This window comes from Pelophylax lessonae (genome assembly GCF_965119305.1).
Source record: "Pelophylax lessonae genome assembly, chromosome: 5".
Taxonomy (NCBI): Eukaryota; Metazoa; Chordata; class Amphibia; order Anura; family Ranidae; genus Pelophylax; species Pelophylax lessonae.
Window position 1 is genome coordinate 20,750,682 of NC_138772.1, and position 22,722 is coordinate 20,773,403.

The 22,722-nt window shown below is 42.5% G+C and overlaps 1 protein-coding gene across 1 annotated transcript in view; it reads right to left on the minus strand.

The window, feature by feature from the left end:
• The window catches only part of LOC309556413 (uncharacterized protein), a gene marked incomplete at its 5' end in the record, with an annotated part of 208,272 nt that overhangs the window by 171,809 nt on the left and 13,741 nt on the right, over positions 1–22,722 (minus strand). Inside the window, one exon of the mRNA XM_082258879.1 lies at positions 12,043–12,205. Within this exon, the coding sequence (XP_082115005.1) occupies positions 12,043–12,205 (163 nt within the window). The remainder of the gene's footprint in view (positions 1–12,042; positions 12,206–22,722) is intronic.

Consider the following 22,722-nt stretch of genomic DNA (forward strand, 5'->3'; position numbering starts at 1 on the left):
CGATCGCCGCTGCAGAGGGAGAAAGTCAGGCGGCTAATGTAAACAAGCCGCCTGTCATTCTCCCCTGTGTAGAAACAATGATCACACGGTTCTACTATGTAGGACCGTTGATCATTGTTCCTACAGCCCAAGCCACAGCCAATCACAGTTAGAATCATGCCCCTAGGGACACACACAGCCCCTCCCTCTCAAAAAAAAGTTAACCCCTTCACTGCCAGTGTCATTTTACAGTAACAGTGCATATGTATAGCACTGATTACTGTAGAAATGTCACTGGTAACCCCAAAAGTGTCAAAAATGTCAGTCAAGGGTCCGATCTGTCCGCCGCAATGTCGCAGTACCGTAAAAAAAATCGCAGATCACCGCCATTACGCGTTAAAAAAAAACAACAAAAATGACAAAAATCTTTCTCTTTGTTAGTAAACGCGATAACTTTTGGGCAAACCAATCAAAATACGCTTTTTGTGATTTTTTTTACCAAACATATGTAGCAGAAAACAAATTGACCGAAAATGTTAAAACATTTTGATTTTTACATTTTTTTTGGGGGGAATTTCATATTAAAAAATGTGAAAAATATTGCTATTTTTGCAAAATTGACACTCTTTTTTTGTTTATACCGCATGATCAAAAAATCGCACAGGTGATCAAATACCACCAAAAGAAAGCTCTGTTTGTGGGAAAAAAAGGACGTCAAATTAGTTTAGGTACAGCGTTGCACGACCGCGCAATTGTCCGTTAAAGTCATGCAGTGCCGAATCGCAAAATACCCCCTGGTCAGGAAGGGGGTAAAATCTTCCGGGGCTTAAGTGGTTAACTAATCATTTATTTTTTCTTGTTTAATTCTCCTTTAAGTTTAGGTTCACATCTATGCGGGTGCTGCAGTTTTCAGACACATTTAGCGGTGTGTTTTGGGTTTTTAAACCTGCTTATTTTATGCTTTTTTGTATGTAGTTTTCATGCATTTTGCATTTTTTGTGTTTTTTTTTTCCTCTTTAAAAACACTGTATATAGCCTGTTGCTAAAGAATGGGCTGGGAAGTCAGCCGCCACATCCTTAACAACTGATGAGTCATCAGCTGTCAGCGGGCTTCCCCACTGACAGCTGAATGTAAAAAAAAGAATTGCCAGTGTAGTGATGTGATAATTTCTTTGCCCATCTTTCAAGTGTGTATTCCTGTTATGCAGTGTTTGTTTTGCCCTTTGTCAATATGGCTGCTGTGCTTTCTTTGTCTCCCTGCAAGAAGAATGAGGTCATCAAAAAGTGCAGAGCAAGGATTGCTGGGTAAGACTGGAGATAAGAGAGACATGAGGACACACAGGAATTTCATGCTTAGAGAACAGAGACTGTAAGTGCTGTAACATCCCCTCACTGAGACACACAGAGACACTGCTAATGATTTAATGTTCCTGAGGAGAATATCTTATGTTGTATGGTTCTCTGAATGTTATTTCTTCAATACATGGACATTTAAACACTCTGCTGTGTGGATTACTGTCTATATGGATATGTTTTCTCAATTGGGATTTCACTTGCTAATCACAAGCCCTGATTGAGTGGAGGCACTGGCGCTTACTATAAATCCTGTCCTGATCACACAGATTATATATACTCTGCTCCTAAATACTACACAGGTGGCGTCATCATACCCCAGTAGCCGCCAAGAGTGATCAAAATAGCGCTACATTTGGAGGCACTGCTGAGATAGAAATCTTGGATCAGGACATTAAGGAACGACCATGTCATTGTTATCTACAGAAGCTGTGAGGCAGTGGGCCCTGGAAGAGGGACTGCCACCTAAAAGGACATTTGCTATTTCATATGTACCTATCCGTGTGAGCGTCCACAAACTGCAGGAGGCGCTAAAAGCAAATGAAACCTTGCGGTATGCCGCTCCTGTGGATAAAAGAGAGGAAGATGAGAGTTATGAACTGTATACCCATTATCTCTGTCTCAGTGAGGTGGATTTAAATCCAGTTAAAGGGCCCTTTTGTATATATCCGAAAGGGGCTGAAGAAATTGGTTGTGCTGTAGTATTTCCAGTAAGTTCACCTCCAGTAAGGCGGAAGTTACCAGCACTGCCTGATAAGTGTGAACCATTGAATACAACTGCTTCATCAGGAGAAACTGTAATGTTGTCTGCTGCAGCTGTTAAGCAGGAAACAGATATTGAGCATCTGCTGCTAAAAGTCACTGAAGTCATTGCCCAGAATTTACATGCTGATTCTTATCGCAAATTAACCACTTGCCGACCGCCGCAAGTAGATATACTGCGGTGGTCAGCCCCGGCCAGGCAGAGTGACGTATATATACGTCACTAGCCTGTGACCGGCTTGTGAGCCAATAGCGGGCGAGCGCGCGCCCGCCCCAGCTCGTTCACTGAGGAGTCCGCGCGTGTGACCGGCGGACCTGATGTCCGCCGGTCACACTGCGATCTTCGGTAGAGAGGGAGAAAGGCAGACGGCTGATGTAAACAAGCCGCCTGTCATTCTCCCCTGTGTAAAAATGGAGATCAGACGGTTCTACTATGTAGGACCGTTGATCTCTGTTTTTACACTAGTAGCCACAGCCAATCACAGTTAGAAACACTTAACCCCTCCCTCTCCAATACAGTTAATCCCTTCCCTGCCAGTGTCATTTTTACAGTAACAGTGCATATGTATAGCACTGATTACTGCAGTAATGTCACTGGTAACCCCAAAAGTGTCAAAAATGTCAGTCAAGGGTCCGATCTGTCCGCCGCAATGTCGCAGTACCGCAAAAAAAATCGCAGATCGCCGCAATTACTCGTTAAAAAAAAAAAACACCAAAAATGACAAAAATCTTTCCCTTTGTTAGGAAACGCGATAACTTTTGCGCAAACCAATCAAAATACGCTTTTTGCGATTTTTTTTACCAAACATATGTAGCATAAAACAAATTGGCCGAAAATGTTAAAAAATTTTGATTTTTACATTTTTTTTTTGGGGAATTTCATATAAAAAAATGTGAAAAATATTATTTTTACAAAATTGACGCTCTTTTTTTGTTTATAGCGCATGATCAAAAAATCGCACAGGTGATCAAATACCACCAAAAGAAAGCTCTGTTTGTGGGGAAAAAAAGGATGCCAAATTCGTTTAGGTACAGCGTCGCACGACCGCGCAATTGTCGGTTAAAGTCACGCAGTAAAAAATAGCAAAAAAAACCCTGGTCAGGAAGGGGGTAAAATCTTCCGGGGCTTAAGTGGTTAAAGGCTTTTTCAGGAGTGCTACCTGTCCCTGTTGGTGAAGAAAGCTTTGAGGTGTGGAGAGATTTTGCACAGCAAGTGATAGAGGAATGGACCTGCTCAGAGGAAAAGAAAAAACAGCGCATCATGGAAAGTTTAAGACCGCCAGCATCCATTATCATCAGAGTTTACAAGGAGACTCATGTGAGTACCAGTGCTCAAGAATATATTGATATTTTGACAGATGCTTATGGACGGCACCGTGACCCTGATCAGATGCTTGCTGATTTTAAACAGACAAAGCATAAAGAGGGAGAGGATGTTTCTGTGTTTGTGAGGAGGCTAGAAGTACTACTGGGGAGATTGCTCACTGACAAGGTCATCTCTCCTACAGCTGTTGACAGATTAAGGACTGCTCAAATAATAAAGGGGCTACTGCCATACCACCCAATATCACCGGTTCTAAGAGTTGTTTTGAGAGAGAGGAACTTTACTTTCACTGAAACTATGACTGAAGTAAAGAGACAGGAGTCTGATATTCTTTTTAGTACCCCTTCCAAGAGCAAAGTTAAACAGAATGCTGGGGTGGAGCCCACAAAGGAGACTATTGCTAAGAACAAAGAAGTGGGTAGACTCCCACAGCCTAGAGCTCTATCTGCTGATAAAACCTCCAGTGATAAGCCTCTCTTCCACATTAAATGTTTCCGCTGTGGACAAGCAGGCCACACAGTTCGTCAGTGTCCACTGCTTGCTGACAGTTCTGAAATTCACAGTAAAGCTGGACATATGTACCAAAGAAAACAGGGAAGATCAAGAAAACAAACGTTTACCAAGCTACCTGGGGTAGGCCGCAGATGTACTTTCAATTTGTTTGTTAATGATATACCCACTACTGCCCTGTTTGATACTGGTTCTCAGCTGACGATCATATACAGGCCCTTCTATCAGCAACACTTAAACCACCTCCCTTTGCAACCTGCGGACACTTTGCCTGTTTATGTTGAGCTTCGCATTCCTGGCGTGATAGCTATAGAGGATCCCCCACTTAAATGTATTGCTTATGTGAGCCCTCCACCTGGGGGTATTGAGTATGCTCCTATGATTGTGGGTTCCAATGTTGAAGCTGTGGAGGCTGCTTTCATACGGTTTCTTCAGCCTCAACGGGGAACTCCCCTACCTTCACTGCCTGTTGCTCCAGAACTTCAAAATATCTGCCAAACTTTTGCTCCCGTCCTGATCTTCCTGGAGGGTGTGTGGGAAATCCATGGCATCATATAGAGCTTCCAGCAGGGGGAGTGAGAGTGTTGCGGGTTTATGTGGAAATTTCACCAAGTGCAAATGGTAGTTTCTTTTTGCTAGAGACTGATACAAAAGAGGCTATAAAGAATGGCTGGGAGATAGGAAAGACTATCGTGTAAAATGTAGAAGAATGGATGTTGTTACTGTCCGGAACATTACCACACACCCAGTTATAATACCAGCCTGGAAAGAGGTAGCCTATTGTTACCCAGTGGAAACCATTAGCTCCTACACTGCCAAAGTCAAGGAGATAGAAATCAAATTAGACTTTCACTTGAATGATGCTGATAGTCCTGCAGAGCACCAACAGGCACTAGGAGAGCAGCTAATGGAATACAATGATGTTTTCTCTACAGATGACATGGATGTTGGGTGTGCAAAAAGTATTCAGCACAGTATTCGCCTAACAGATAGCACCCCATTTAGAGAAAGATCCAGGCGCATACCTCTTCAAGATCTGGATGATGTTCGAGAGTGCTTGCACAAAATGAAAGATGAAAACATCATTGCTGAGTCTAAAAGCCCGTATGCATCCCCATCCCTAGTGGTAGTCAGAAAGAAAAATGGTGGAGTGCGAATATGTGTCGACTACAGGACTCTAAATCGGCGAACAGTCCCTGATCAATACACGCTACCTCGCATTGAGGAAGCTCTTGATGCCCTGCAAGGCAGTAAATGGTTCACAGTAATGGACTTAAGATCTGGTTATTACCAGGTCCCAATGAGTGAGATCAAGAAAAGACGGCTTTTATTTGCCCCCTGGGGTTTTTCCAGTTTGTTCGCATGCCTCAGGGCATTAGTGGTGCACCTGCAACCTTTCAACATCTAATGGATCGGACCCTGGGAGACCTTTGTCCCACTCAATGTATCGTCTACCTTGATGACATAATTGTCTTTGGCTCCACTCTGGAGGAGCATGACCAGAGACTTTTTAGAGTGCTAGATCGTTTGAGGAAGGAAGGTCTGAAACTTTCACTGGACAAATGTAAGTTTGCTCGTTCTTCAGTAAACTTTGTGGGTCACATCGTATCTGCAGAAGGGGTAGCAACAGACCCTGCTAAGGTGGAGGCTGTGGTAACCTGGCCCCGTCCCACAAATCTGACAGAACTGAGGTCCTTCTTGGGATTTTGTGGCTATTATCGTCGATTCATTAGAGGCTATTCCAAGACTGCTCGGCCTCTTAATGACTTGCTTAAAGAAACCCCTGGCATGGACACAAACCACAAAACTCATTTCAGTGAGAGATGGACTTCTGCTTGTGAGGAAGCTTTTCTACAGCTTAAAGCGGTTGTATCCCGCTTTTTGACACTTTTACCTACAGGTAAGCCTATAATAAGGCTTACCTGTAGGTACAAATAATATCTCCTAAACCGGCACGGTTGTCCATCTGCACTGTGAAGCGCCGTCCAATGAGTTCTCAAGCATTTGGCTGAATATGAGCAGATAATATTGCCCGAAACACTTCAGAATTCATCCTGCTGCTTTTGTCAGCAGTCACATCATCAATAAATACAAGAGAACCAGTTCCATTGGCAGCCATACATGCCCACACCATGACACTACCACCACCATGCTTCACTGATGGGGTGGTATGCTTTGGGTCATGAGCAGTTCCTTTCCTTCTCCATACTCTTCTCTTCCCATCACTCCGGTACAAGTTGATCTTGGTCTCATCTGTCCATAGGATGTTGTTCCAGAACTGTGAAGGCTTTTTTAGATGTTGCTTGGCAAACTCTAATCTGGCCTTCCTGTTTTTGAGGCTCACCAATGGTTTACATCTTGTGGTGAACCCTCTGTATTCACTCTGGTGAAGTCTTCTCTTGATTGTTGACTTTGACACACATACACCTACCTCCTGGAGAGTGTTCTTGATCTGGCCAACTGTTGTGAAGGGTGTTTTCTTCACCAGGGAAATAATTATTTGGTCATCCACCACAATTGTTTTCCGTGGTCTTCCGGGTCTTTTGGTGTTGCTGAGCTCACCGGTGCGTTCTTTCTTTTTAAGGATGTCCCAAACAGTTGATTTGCCCACACCTAATGTTTTTGCTATCTCTCTAATGGGTTTGTTTTGTTTTTTCAGCCTAATGATGGCTTGCTTCACTGATAAGGATGATCGAACTTTTGAAAAGTTCGGTTCGGCCAGAACATCCGAACTTCCCGAAAGTTCGGCCCGGATTTCAGAACCCCATTGAAATCAATGGGACCCGAACTTCGGTAATCAAAAAACACCATTTTGAAGCCCCAAAACCCAATAAATGCCCCTAAAAAGTGCCTAGGGTTCTGGGTCATGCCCCATTAACTATTAATCACACAAAAAAAAGTTCTTAAAAATTGTAATTTTTGATAAAAAAGCCAATTATTGAAAAAATTAAAAAAAAAAAAGAGAGATTTTTTGATTTTGACTTTGGATTTAGTATCTGGGGGGTCTAAAAGGTGTACACGTGAAGTTTCAGCTCTGTAGCATGTCCAGAACCATGAAAAAAAAAAAAAGATAATTTTTCAGTAGAACAGGGATGTGGGTCGGGACCCTCCTTTAACTTTAACACCTATATGATCTTTTTTTCTGGTTCTGGACATGCTACAGAGCTGAAACTTCACAGGTACACCTTTTAGACCCCCCAGACACAAAATCACACAAAAAAAGTTCTTAAAAATTGTAATTTTTGATAAAAAAGACAATTATTGAAAAAATTAAAAAAAAAAAAAGAGATTTTTTGATTTTTACTTTGGATTTCAGATCTGGGGGGGTCTAAAAAGTGTACATGTGAAGTTTCAGCTCTGTAGCATGTCCAGAACCAGAAAAAAAAAGATTTTTTTTTAGACATATATAGGTGTGATAGTAGCAGAAATATATTACTGTAAATTATTTCATTAGCGCAAGCATTTATTTCAGCTACTATCACACCTATATATGTCTAGGGGTATATATTCAGACATATATGTCTATATATACCCCCTATACACATGTTCAGATGTCATGTCTGACATCAAACATGTCCTCAAAAAAGCACTGGCAGTGGCAGCCCCTGCAGCATAAAAAATGCTTGGCTGGTGAGAAGCCACATACCTGTCCCGAAGCTATTCAGAGAAATGATCATTTCTCTATAGCGGTCACCCTGCTATGGAAGGGTTTTGTCACCCTGCCATAGCAGTCACTGCCAGTTAACCCTACACTACACTACGGTCCCCTGACACTTAACACTTTCCCTACAGAAACTAAATTTTTGAAGCTAACTAAAGTGTAAAGGAGCACTCTAACTACACTAGATATCCCTTTCTTCACACTAATAAATAGCTAAATTACACTTTTCAAGTAAAATTAACAGAACTGCTTCCACTCTCTTCCATGTCCAGTATAACAATGCTAGGAATATGGTGGGGGCGATCTTATATACTGGGGGGCGTATTCACTAATGATTGGTCTAGGGACCCCCTAGTCACTCCAATCACATTCCTAGCATTCTCCTGTCCCCTCAATCGGCTTTTGCTAATGGTTCTGGTCCAATCACGGGCTTTTAAAGCCCATTTCCTGAAGCATTACATTTTGGGCGGTTCTGGTTGCCGAATTCCGAACTTTTTGGGCAAAAAGTTCTAAATTCGGCCGAACCTCGAACACCCAATGTTCGGGCCGAACCGATGGTGGACCCGAACCGTTCGATCATCCCTATTCACTGATAGTGACAGCTCTTTGGATCTCATATTGAGAGTTGACAGCAACAGATTCCAGATGCAAATAGCACACTTGAAATGAACCCTGGACCTTTTATCTGCTCCTTGTAAATGGGATAATGAGGGAATAACACACACCTGGCCATGGAACAGCTGAGCAGCCAATTGTCCCATTACTTTTGGTCCGTCTGGCTGGTCAGGCTGTAATTGACTGCAAAGGATCAACCGAGTATTAAAAAGTGAAAGTTTGATTTATGATTGTTAATCTGTCCCATTACTTTTGGTCCCTTAAAAAGTGGGAGGCACATATACAAACTGTTGTAATTCCTACACCGTTCACCTGATTTGGATGTAAATACCCTCAAATTAAAGCTGAAAGTCTGCAGTTAAAGCACATCTTGCTTGTTTCATTTCATATCCATTGTGGTGGTGTATAGAGCCAAAAAGATTAGAATTGTGTCGATGTCCCAATATTTATGGACCTGACTGTACTTTTGAACTGTTTAGTATCCTTTGGACTTTTTTTCTTTGAGCGCTGTAATACTTGTATGTTTTGAATGCAAAAGAATTTATTGGGAAGTTATTGAAGACTGGGAAAATGCTTCAGAGGACAGTCACAGAGACACATTACATGAGACTGTTAGGCCCCTTTCACACACTCCGTCCGTCGGACGGAGTCCATTTTTCTCAGCGGGAGATCGATTTGCCGATTCCCCGCTGAGCAGGAGGATGACAGCTGTGTCTCCGTGCTGTGTGCGGAGACACAGCTGTCAGTTCCCCATGCATCTCTATGGGGGAAATCGGATGGGAACGGACCGTCGTACGATGCTGTACCCAAATGAAATGTGTGTCCTTTTTTTCCCCACAAATAGAGCTTTCTTTTGGTGGTATTTGATCACCTCTTTTTGCGCTATAAAAAAAAAATATATATATATATATATATTTTTTACTTTCTGCTATAAAACATTTCCAATGAAATGTAAAAAAATCAAATCTATCATCAATTTAGGCCAATATGTATTCTGCTACTTGTTTTTGGTAAAAAAAAATCACAATAAGCGTATATTGATTGTGCAAAAGTTATCGCTTCTACAAACTATGCGATTTATGGAATGTTTATTTTTTTAATGTTTTTACTAATAATGGCAGCGATCAGTGACTTATAGCAGGAATGCGACATTGCGGTGGACAAATTGGACACCCCGTGACACTTTTTGGGAACCAGTGACATTATTACAGTGATCAGTGTTACTGTACTAATGACACTGGCAGGGAAGGGGTTAACAGGGGCGATCAAAGGGTTAAATGTGTGCCTAGGGAGTGCTTGCTAACTGTGGGGTGGGGGGAGGTACTTTTACTGTGGGAAGGCAGAGATCTGTGTTCCTGCTTTGTAGGAACACAGGATCACAGCCTTCCCTTGTCACAGATCGCCATTCTGCCTGTCTCCCTAATGATCGCCGGGTGCTGGCTGACATTGAGTATGCCGGACCCGCTGATTGGCTCCTGCTGTGTCCAATCACAGCAGGAGCGGGACGGGGTGGCGTGCGTGTGCATCCCAGACTCGGAAATTTAGAATCATGTAGAGGTACGCGATTCCGTGCAGAGGAGCCGCCACCCCGCTGTAAATGTACATGGGGCGGTCGGCAACAGGTTAAAGTGGAAGAAAAGCCTTAGTCTAAATATTCTTAAAAATGTCCCCTTACCCCATCTGTCTTGCCTAACCTGTATAAAAATAGGTTTGTACTTACCTATTTTTAATACACTCCGGTCCGGTCACATGATCCTGCAGTTTCAGCTCTATAGTGGCTAGGAATTCTAAGAGTAGTGACATTACCAATAGGCTTTCATAGCCCAGACGTTGTCAGCACTCCTTCCTCTCCCCTGCAGCAGTCACTCACTGATACAGGAGAGCAGGAGCTGTGGGATCATGTGGCGGGATCGAAGCAAATTAACCACTTGCCGACTGCTCACAGTATATTTACTGCGGCAGTCAGCCCCTCACAGGCAGAGTGACGTAGGTCTACGTCGCTAGCCTGTGAGGCTCTGGGGAGCGAGCACACACCGCCGGAGGCACGCTCCCACTCGGTCACGGACCCCCCCGCGCGTGTGACCGGCGGACCCGATGTCCGCCGGTCACTCGGCGATCGTCAGGGAGAGGGAGAAAGTCAGGCGGCTAGTGTAAACAAGCCGCCTGTCATTCTCCCCGGTGTAGAAACGATGATCACACGGTTCTACTATGTAGGACCGTTGATCATTGTTCCTACACCTCAAGCCACAGCCAATCACAGTTAGAATCACGCCCCTAGGGACACACACAGCCCCTCCCTCTCAAATAAAGTTAACCCCTTCACTACCAGTGTATTTTTACAGTAACAATGCATATGTATAGCACTGATTACTGTAGAAATGTCACTGGTAACCCCAAAAGTGTCAAAAATGTCAGTCAAGGGTCCGATCTGTCCGCCGCAATGTCGCAGTACCGCAAAAAAATCGCAGATCGCCGCCATTACGCGTTAAAAAAAAACAACAAAAATGACAGAAATCTTTCCCTTTGTTAGTAAACGCAATAAATTTTGCGCAAACCAATCAAAATACGCTTTTTGCGATTTTTTTTACCAACATAGGTAGCATAAAAAAAATTGGTCGAAAATGTTAAAAAATTTTGATTTTTACATTTTTTTTGGGGGGGGGGAATTTCTTATAAAAAAATGTGAAAAATATTGTTATTTTTGCAAAATTGTCGCTCTTTTTTTGTTTATAGCGCATGATCAAAAAATCGCACAGGTGATCAAATACCACCAAAAGAAAGCTCTGTTTGTGGGAAAAAAAGGACGTCAAATTCGTTTAGGTACAGCATCGTACGACCGCGCAATGGTCCATTAAAGTCACACAGTGCCGAATCGCGAAATACCATCTGGCCAGGAAGGGGGTAAAATCTTCCGGGGGCTTAAGTGGTTAAAAATAGTTAAGTACACACATCTTTTTTATACAGGTAAGGCAGAATCGGTAGGAAGAGGGGACGGCATATTTTTTAAAAAAATTGTTAGAATTAAGTCATTGTTAAGGCATCTGTTATTAAAGAGGAGGAAATCCTAAGTCTAATATATCCTCTTAACAAGATCAAATACAATAGACCTAAAGAAAAAAAATACATAAAAAAAAAAAAAAAAGAACAGAGATGGAGGACACTGAAAAAAATAAGATTGTGTGAAAGAAACTTTATTGGCTTGAGTAAGCTCCTAAGTAAGGAAACACAGGCTACAGAATAATGCCCAAAAGGCCAAATGTGGCCCTCAGACCCCAGTTCGGACATTAGGGTCTTAGACAATCATTAGCAGAACAAGATTGAAGAATCCCCTCTATTTCTGTTCCGATGACTTCTTACATTTGAGGTTTCTTATCTCTTTCTGCTTATAGTCACCAGGAAAATATACAGAATAAGGCAAATTTCCCCAATAAGGACACAGACAGAAGTGGTTCCAATCTTCTACACTCTATCCAAATCTATATGACTTTAACTAAATGCTTTTCAACACGAATCACACAACCTTTACCCAAGATTCACACATTTTTCTAATTGGATTCTACTGGAAAAAAATGGGTGAATCCTGGGTGAAAGTTGGGTGACACTTTGGTGAAAACATTTATAAACCGCCCCCCCTACGTGTAATACACATTATTTGAAAATCAGATTCTTGGGAGATATTTGTGAAGAGTTTCTTAAAACAGGATTACAAGGTTGTAGAGCAGAAAGCGTCCTCCTCTAGCTAGATAGGAAAACAGAAGCGTCTTCAAGATGGACATGAAATTTGATGATGAACTTTAGGACTCCTTCTGTCTTGGTCCTCTGAGGTTTACCAGCAGACACCCTTCTCCTTCTCCTGAGCTACAGGGTCACCATAGACCTCCACCTCACACATGTGCAGGAATTCAGTACGTCCCGGGATCACCACGCTGACGTATTGACCCTCCATCCCATCACAGCAGAAAATTGTCGTGGGATCGGCAATTTGGGTGACACTACCGCACCTGTGGATTACAAACAAGGACCAACACAATGATACAGAAATTACACTTGGAGGAGGATTACTAAAGGGGTCCAAAATCTTCATTAATTTTATTGTCACACCTATAGGCCATTTAGGTTTCACCAGAAGCAAAAAATGCCCTTAATAGCAGCCTCTACATCTTGCATTATTGCTAGGATGTGAAAATCACTGTTTTTCACTTCTGTAATGCAGGAAGTGGGGAGTGAAAGTCCAATGGTTTCCACATCCTTGCAACAAGATAGTACATGGGTTTTTTTAGGTTTTTTTTTTTTTTTTTGGGGGGGGGGGGGGTCTAAATGGCCTACAGGTACACTTTTACACTTTAACAACTACTAAAGCCCATCGGCTGCATAGGTTATTCTCTGGAAAAAGTGAACTTAGCCATTAAAAAAAGCACACAATCATACAATAACTAGGCAATAGAGTTGAACAGATCGGTTTCTGGGGGACTGACTTAACCACTTGCCGACCGCCGCAAGTACATATACTGCAGCGGTCAGTCCCTCACAGGCAAAGTGATGTACCGGTACGTCACTAGCCTGTGAGGCTCTGGGGAACGAGCGCGTGCTCCCGCGCGGTCACGGACTCCCCCGCGCGTGTGACCGGCGGACCCGATGTCCACCGGTCACTCGTGATCGTCGGGTGGAGAGGGAGAAAGGCAGGCGGCTAATGTAAACAATCCGCCTGTCATTCTCCCCTGTGTAGAAATAGTGATCATACGGTTCTACTATGTAGGACCATTGATCACTGTTCCTACAGCTCAAGCCACAGCCAATCACAGTTAGAATCACGCCCCTAGGGACACACACAGCCCCTCCCTCTCAAAAAAAAGTTAACCCCTTCACTACCAGTGTCATTTTACAGTAACAGTGCATATGTATAGCACTGATTACTGTAGTAATGTCACTGGCAACCCCAAAAGTGTCAAAAATGTCAGTCAAGGGTCCGATCTGTCCGCTGCAATGTCGCAGTACCGCGAAAAAAAATCGCAGATCGCCGCCATTACGCGTTAAAAGAAACAAAAAAATGACAAAAATCTTTCCCTTTGTTAGTAAACGCGATAACTTTTGCGCAAACCAATCAAAATACGCTTTTTGCGATTTTTTTTTTACCAAACATATATAGCATAAAACAAATTGGCTGAAAATGTTAAAAAATTTTGATTTTTACTTTTTTTTTTGGGCAATTTCATATAAAAAAATGTGAAAAATATTGTTATTTTTGCAAAATTGACGCTCTTTTTTTGTTTATAGCGCATGATCAAAAAATCGCACAGGTGATCAAATACCACCAAAAGAAAGCTCTGTTTGTGGGAAAAAAAAGGACGCCAAATTTGTTTAGATACAGCGTCGCACGACTGCGCAATTTTCCGTTAAAATCACGCAGTGCCGAATCGCAAAATACCCCCTGGTCAGGAAGGGGTTAAAATCTTCCGTGGCTTAAGTGGTTAATATCCCTGTTAAACCAAATCTTTTTAACCACTTGCCCCGGTCTTTTTTTATCCTGAATCCCCTTGAGCCCCAAAACCTTTTCCTCCTTTTTTATTGATGTCTCGGTTCTTCATATTATAATGTGTTGGATTTATAACCTACCCTAATTTTTTCGGGACAGATAGGGCTTTATTTGGTATCAAATCTGAATACCTTTTTTATTACCTCGATTTTTTATTTATTTTTTTTGGTTTTACAAACAACTTTTATTGACATATGAGAAAACATTACAAATGACTCAGGCCCCGTTCACACTGTGCCGATCCGACTTCCCGGGGCAACCTCACAGGTCGCGGCGCGCTGCTCGCACCGCGACCTCGGAGCGGCCGGCATGGACTTCATAACATTGAAGTCAATGCAGGTCGCTCCGGGTCGCCCCAATGAAACTCCGGACCCTTTTTCTAAGTCGGAGCGATTTGTGTCGCTCCTATTAGAACAGGTCCACAGCTTCTCTATGCCAGGCGACCTACGGCGACCTGTCAGGCGACCAGTGTGAACGGGGGCTCAAAGGGTCAGCATCTTACAAAAAAATGCAAAAACAAAAATAAGAAGCTTCCAATAGAAACAATTGACTAGAAAAAAAAAAGCCATGTGGCTATATCTTCACAGAATAAGGAAGGAATACATATTACCTTGATTTTTATAGGGAAAAAATAATTTTACTACTTCCGGACCCCCCCACTGTGCATTTACGTTGGTACTTTGACATTACATAACTGGCGATCTGGAATCTGATAAAAGTGGTCCCAACGGCGGATTGACCACGGGATCACTTATACGGGCAGCGGGAGACGTGCCCCTCCCACCGCTTCCCTGAGGTTTTCCCCGCTCACCATAGTAGTCGGTAGCGGTGAAAACCAATTGATTCTGTGCACTGATGGGCAGGAAGACGAGTCAGGGCCGTCTTACTGCATGGGCACGCTGGGCAGTTTACCCCCGGGGCCCCACCTGTCCAGCGACCCAGCCCCAGCCAAGCATTAGTCCCAACGACCGTGTCCTGTCTGAGGGGTGAGGATGGGGAGCTGTGTAATGTAAAGGGGTCCATGGGGGAGGGGAGTTGTGTAATAAAAAAAATGAGCTTCGCAGCACAATGGGGCAGCAGCGTTTGAACTGGCTTTCACTCGTGTATAGACACATCCTGATGACCATTCACTTCAAGCCAATTATAAAATAATTCTATACAAAGAAGTATTGCAAATGTAATACATAATTCATAGTGCTTTCCTACTTCTACCATTTCACTTTGTAATTTCTTGTTTTCCAAGCTCGTGTTTTATTGTCCAAACGTTGTGTTAATGTTTAAACCCTGATTTTTTTAGGGGTACCAATAAATATCGCCTTATTGATAATTAGCATTTTTATTCTCGTGGGTGATTGTGTAGGCGAGGCCCCAGTGCACTCCATTGTCTGGGGGCCCATAATGCTCTTAAGATGGCCCCAACACGACTCCATGTCCCTGGAGGAGCAGAGCGACGTCAAACGTCACTTCCACCCGACAGCCTTAAAGGGGCAATTTTTTTATTAGCAAAAGTAAAATTACTTTTTTTTTTCTTTTAACCACTTAAGCCCCGGAAGATTTTACCCCCTCCCTGACCAGGGGGTTTTTTGCGATTTTTTACTGCGTGACTTTAACGGACAATTGCGCGGCCGTGCGACGCTGTACCTAAACGAATTTGACGTCCCTTTTTCCCCACAAACAGAGCTTTCTTTTGGTGGTATTTGATCACCTGTGTGATTTTTACTTTTTGCGCTATAAACAAAAAAAGAGCGTAAATTTTTCAAAAACAACAATATTTTTCACATTTTCTTATATGAAATTCCCCCCAAAAAAATGTAAAAATCAAAATTTTTTAACATTTTTGGCCAATTTGTTTTCTGCTACATATGTTTGGTAAAAAAAAAATCACAAAAAGCGTATTTTGATTGGTTTGCGCAAAAGGGCGTAATGGCGGCGATCTGCGATTTTTTTTGCTGTACTGCGACATTGCAGCGGACAGATCGGACCTTTGACTGACATTTTTGACACTTTTGGGGTTACCAGTGACATTACTGCAGTAATCAGTGCAGTACATATGCACTGTTACTGCAAAATGACACTGGTAGTGAAGGGGTTAACTTTATTTGTGAGGGAGGGGTGGTGTGTGTCCCTAGGGGCATGATTCTTACTGTGATTGGCTGTGGCTTGAAGTGTAGGAACAATGATCAACGGTCCTACATAGTAGAACCGTATGATCACTGTTTCTACACAGGGGAGAATGACAGGCGGCTTGTTTACATCAGCCGCCTGACTTTCTCCCTCTGCACCGACGATCGCAGAGTGACCGGCGGACATCGGGTCCGCCGGTCACACGCACGGACTTGCTGGGGAATGAGCCGGGGCGGGAGTGCGCCTCCGCGGGCGCGCGCTCGCCGCTATTGGCTCCCAAGCAAGTGACAGGCTAGTGACGTATATATACGTCACTTTGCCTGGCCGGGGCTGACTGCCGACATATATCGTCGTGCAGCGGTCGGCAACCGGTTAAGTGTAAATGAAAGATCTGAGGTCTTTTTGATTCCAGATCTCTCATTAAAGAGGACCTGTCCTGCTTATTTCTATTACAAAGGATGTTTACATTCATTGTAATAGGAATAAAAGTGATCCTCTTAAAAAAAAAAAATTTGTTTGAACAGTGTAAAAATAAAAAGGAAAATAAATACGAAATAAAAAAATTTAAAGTGTGCCGTCTCTCCGAGCTTGCGTGCAGAGGCAAACGCCCTCTGAAACTCTAAACAGGTGACCTGTAAATAATTTTAAAGCATCGCCTATGGAGATTTTTAGGTAACGTAGTTTGTCGTCATTCCATGAGTGTGTGAAATTTTAAAGCATGACATGTTAGGTATCAATTTACTTTAACATAATCTTTCACATTATACAGAAAAATTGGGCTAACTTTACTGTTTTCCTATTTTTACTTAAAAAAGTTGTGTTTGTAAGACCACTGCACAAATATGGTGTTGCAATGATCTCCATTTTATTTCCTAGGGTCTCTACTAAAAAAAAAAAAAAAAAAACCTGTTCTGAGTGGAACATGTCCTGTTATGGTCTTGGCCACCATGCTGCAGCTCAGTTTCAGGGTCTTGGCAATTTTCCTATAGCCTAGGCTATCTTTATGTAGAGCAACAATTATTTTTTTCAGTTCTTTGCCATGAGGTGTCGTGTTGAACTTCCAGTGACCAGTATGAGAGAGTGAGAGCGATAACACCAAATTTAACACACCTGCTCTCCATTCACACCTGAGACCTTGTAACACTAACGAGTCACATGACACCGGGGAGGGAAAATGGCTAATTGGGCCCAATTTGGATATTTTCACTTAGGAGTGTACTCACTTTTGTTGCCAGCGGTTTAGACATTAACGGCGGATTACAAATAGGTTTGAGTAAAACCCCTTGAACCTTTCATCTTCTGGAACTTTGGTTATCACCTTTAGAGCCCTCAGCTGGTCCAATGCCTGAAAGAGCTTTCTTTTAGGGGATCTGTTGGTATACTTGACCTCACAAACCGAGGATGCGGGAACACCCGGAATTCCAGCTTGTATCCCTGTGAAATGGTGGAGACAAGCCAGTTGTCTTGAATCAACTCCACCCATGCCCCTGAGAACCGCAGGAGTCTTCCCCCCACCCAGGTGGGGGGGGGGAAGACTCAGTGAAGTGGGGGCGCCCTTTCACTGAGAGGGCTTAGAGGAAGACTTGGCTGGTCTCTGGGCCCAGGGATTTTTCTGACCTTGCCCCGAGGGCTTGGGTCTGGACGTAGACGGTTGAGGCCGTCGCCACTGCCTGGAACTGGAAGCACTGGTATTTTGTGTGCTGGGGATCTTAAAGGAAGGATGCCTGCTCTTCCTCCTTACAGGTAGCAACATACTCTCCATACCTCCCCCCCCCCCCACAAGATCTTTGGGATATAGTTATCCAGGTCATCACTAAAAAGGCATTCTCCCTTAAAGGGGAAACTAGCCAGTCATTTTTTACATGGTAATTCCGCAGACAAGCTCTTTGACCATCGGATTCTGCGCATATGCGCTGTCATCAGCGCAAACAGTGACATTTGCCTTATGGAGTCCGTAAGAGCATCTACTGCGAAACATAAAGTGTGAGGTAGATCTGACAGATCTTCCACAGACTCTCCTTGAGAAGGAACTGTCTTGGATACTCGCTTTAGGCAGTCTTTCAAAGACTGACATACTCCTATGGCTGCTACTGCTGCTTGTACTGCAGAACCTGCAACCGCAAAGAAGGCTTTCAATAAAGATTCCAAATTTTTATCCGCTGGATCTTTAAAAACCTGAGCATTATCCACAGGACAGGTTAAATTCTTGTTAACCGAAGAAATGGCTACATCCACAGTGGGAATTTTCCATCTCTTAGAAAACGTATCCTCCATAGGATAGAACAATGAAAACCTTTTTTAGGAGGAACAAACATCCTATCTGCATGATCTCAGTCATTATATACTTGTTCCAAGAGTGGATGCATGGGAAATGACCGAGGACTCTTAGGAGTGCGCAGTGAGCCAAGGGAGGAAAACGTTTTCAGTTGACTCAAGGGGCGGGAGTTTAAACTCAGCCCGGACCATCTCAGCAAGAGACTGAATAAACAATCTCTGGGATTGAGAGACTGATAGAGATTCCTCTGACTCCCCGGCAGCAGAAGTTTCAGCTTTCAATAGGGTCATCTTCAGCTACATCTCCCACAATCTCTGCCCAATCCTGAACTGATTCAGGGGGCGGCTCAGGAGAGGGGATCTAACCCGCTTCTTTTCCTCCATGTGGTGGCTGCAATCATGTCAGCAATCCTACCCTCTAGGCTGGCTAATGCCGATGCTAAATCGTCCTTGGTAACATAGGCTGTGCCAGAAGTACACAGAGTAGCTACTATGCCTGACTACCGTAATGGCTCAGATTGGCTATTTGCCTCCGGCTTATCATGAGGAGTAGACACTAAGGATGATCGAACTTTTGAAAAGTTCGGTTCGGCCAGAACATCCGAACTTCCCGAAAGTTCGGCCCGGATTTCAGAACCCCATTGAAATCAATGGGACCCGAACTTCGTTAATCAAAAAACACAATTTTTAAGCCCTAAAACCCAATAAATGCCCCTAAAAAGTGCCTAGGGTTCTGGGTCATACCCCATTAACTATTAATCACACAAAAAAAAAGTTCTAAAAATTGTCATTTTTGATAAAAAAGCCAATTATTGAAAAAAAAAAAAAAAAAAAAAAGAGATTTTTTGATTTTGAATTTGGATTTAGTATCTGGGGGGTCTAAAAGGTGTGCATGTGAAGTTTCAGCTCTGTAGCATGTCCAGAACCATAAAAAAAAAAAGATAATTTTTCAGTAGAACAGGGATGTGGGACCCTCCTTTAACACCTATATGATCTTTTTTTCTGGTTCTGGACATGCTACAGAGCTGAAACTTCACAGGTACACCTTTTAGACCCCCCAGACACAAAATCACACAAAAAAAAAAAGTTCTAAAAATTGGCATTTTTGATAAAATAGCCAATTATTGAAAAATTAAAAAAAAAAAAAAAAGAGATTTTTTGATTTTTAGGATTTCAGATCTGGGGGGTCTAAAAAGTGTACATGTGAAGTTTCAGCTCTGTAGCATGTCCAGAACCAGAAAAAAAAGATCGTTTGTATTAGAAAACTTTCAGCTCAGGGGGTTGGCTTCGCTGCTGTAACACCTTGTCGGTTTAATAGAAGGCATTTTTTTGGGTTCTTTGCAGTCAGGAAAAACATCTGAACTTGTGTATAGTGGTACTGTGCAAAAGTTCTGATGTTTTGCCTGCCTCCAAAAACCCCCAAAAAATGCCAGCAAAAACACACCTGGCATTTTTTTTTGACGCTAGCGTTTTTTTTGGCATTTTTTGGGGTTCTTTTGAGGCAGGCAAAACATCAGAACTTGTGTATAGTGGTATATATACACACATACATATATTTATATACACACCTAGACATATATAGGTGTGATAGTAGCAGAAATAAATGCTTGCGCTAATGAAATCATTTACAGTAATATATTTCTGCTACTATCACACCTACATATGTCTAGGTGTCTATATATATATAATTATGTGTGTATATATACCACTATACACAAGTTTTGCCTGCCTCAAAAGAACCCCAAAAAATGCCAAAAAAAACGATAGTGTCAAAAAAAAATGCCCAGGTGTGTTTTTGCTGGCATTTTTTGGGAGTTTTTGGAGGCAGGCAAAACATCAAAACTTGTGCACAGTACCACTGTACACAATTTCAGATGTTTTTCCTGACTACAAAGAACCCAAAAAAATGCCTGCTTTGAAACCTGCAAGGTGTGAAAACCGAGGAGAGAAGCTAACCCCCTGAGCTGAAAGTTTTCTAATACATACAATCCTTTATTTTTATGGTTCTGGACATGCTACAGAGCCGAAACTTCACAGGTACACCTTTTAGACCCCCCAGACACAAAATCACACAAAAAGAAGTTCTTAAAAATTGTAATTTTTGATAAAAAAAAAGCCAATTATTGAAAAAAATAAAAAAAAAAAAAAAAAACAAGAGATTTTTTGATTTTTACTTTGGATGATTTCAGATCTGGGGGGTCTAAAAAGTGTACATGTGAAGTTTCAGCTCTGTAGCATGTCCAGAACCATACAAAAAAAAGATTTTTGGGGGTTTTTGCTAATGGTTCTGGTCCAATCACGGGCCCATTCAGGGCCTGACAGTGGCATCACAGTGCCTTTTCCAACTGTGCTCCCTCCAGCCCTTTTTCGGGCAGACATTGCTTTATAGCAAGACAAACTTGAGGTACTACCTTTAAAGTGTACTCAAGGTCTGTGCTAAGCTTATACAGGCTAATGCACACAACACTGGTTTACCAAAGATACAGGACCTATTAGTGCCAGTAACATACACCCACAGTGACTCACACAAGCCAGCTGCTGCTGCACTGTATCCCCTTTCAGCCTGGCAGAGGCTAGTGAGTTGGAAACAGTTCCTTGCAGAACGTGCCCCTTTATGCATGGTCTTTAAGACCTTCAAGGACAGGGTCCCCTATATAAGAGGGGCCACGGGCTTGGACCTGTAGAGCACCCTGCACAGAGAACCTTTGGGGTTTGGTATTCCAAGGGTCCGGATCCCAGGGTCCAGTGCCTAAAAAGGACAGTGTTACAGGCAAAACCTTGTATCTGCTTCCCGAGGCTCAGGTACCATCTTTTTAGTTCATTGACTGTTTTAGATTGATCCGATAGCTAACCCCTTCAATTCAATGATCTTTGATTGTGTTATGATAGCATAATCCTTCTTCTTTGAAACAGAGGTACTTCCTATGTGGGAGGGGTTATATGGGGGGGGGGGTCATAAATTCTGATTGGTTGCCAGTGTCCTTCACCTATAGGTGGCCTATATAACCCATATGTTATGACTTATGGCTCTGTGTCCCATGATGTACGGAAAAAAAATGTTATATATATATATATATATGTATATATATATATATATATATATATATATATATACATACATACATACACACACACACACACACACACAGTATCTCACAAAAGTGAGTACACCAATAAGTGAAATTGTCCAAATTGGACCCAAAGTGTCAATATTTTGTGTGGCCTCCATTATTTTCCAGCACTGCCTTAACCCTCTTCGGCATGAAGTTCACCAGAGCATTGGGGTGTACTTACTTTTGTGAAATACAGAGATTATATATATATATACACAGTCAGGTCCATAAATATTGGGACATCGACACAATTCTAATCTTTTTGGCTCTATACATCACCACAATGGATTTGAAATGAAACAAACAAGATATGCTTTAGCTGCAGACTTTCAGCTTTAATTTGAGGGTATTTACATTCCAAATCAGGTGAACGGTGTAGGATTTACAACAGTTTGTATATGTGCCTCCCACTTTTTAAGGGACCAAAAGTAATGGGACAGATTAACAATCATAAATCAAACTTTCACTCTTTAATACTTGGTTGCAAATCCTTTGCAGTCAGTTACAGCCTGAAGTCTGGAACGCATAGACATCACCAGACGCTGGGTTTCATCCCTGGTGATGCTCTGCCAGGCCTCCACTGCAACTGTCTTCAGTTCCTGCTTGTTCTTGGGGCATTTTCCCTCCAGTTTTGTCTTCAGCAAGTGAAATGCATGCTCAATCGGATTCAGGTCAGGTGATTGACTTGGCCATTGCATAACATTCCACTTCTTTCCCTTAAAAAAACTCTTTGGTTGCTTTGGCAGTATGCTTCGGGTCATTGTCAATCTGCACTGTGAAGCGCCATCCAATGAGTTCTGAAGTATTTGGCTGAATATGAACAGATAATATTGACCGAAACACTTCAGAATTCATCCTGCTGCTTTTGTCAGCAGTCACATCATCAATAAATACAAGAGCACCAGTTCCATTGGCAGCCATACATGCCCACGCCATGACACTACCACCACCATGCTTCACTGATGAGGTGGTATGCTATGGATCAGAGCAGTTCCTTTCCTTCTCCATACTCTTCTCTTCCCATCACTCTGGTACAAGTTGATCTTGGTCTCATCTGTCCATAGGATGTTGTTCCAGAACTGTGAAGGCTTCTTTAGATGTTGTTAGGCAAACTCTAATCTGGCCTTCCTGTTTTTGAGGCTCACCAATGGTTTATGTCTTGTGGTGAACCCTCTGTATTCACTCTGGTGAAGTCTTCTCTTGATTGTTGACTTTGACACACATACACCTACCTCCTGGAGATCTTGATCTTCTTGATCTGGCCAACTGTTGTGAAGGGTGTATTCTTCACCAGTGAAAGAATTCTTCGGTCATTCACCACAGTTGTTTTTCATGGTCTTCCGGGTCTTTTGGTGTTGCTGAGCTCACCGGTGCGTTCTTTCTTTAGGATGTTCCAAACAGTTGATTTGGCCACACCTAATGTTTTTGCTATCTCTCTGATGGGGTTGTTTTGTTTTCAGCCTAATTATGGCTT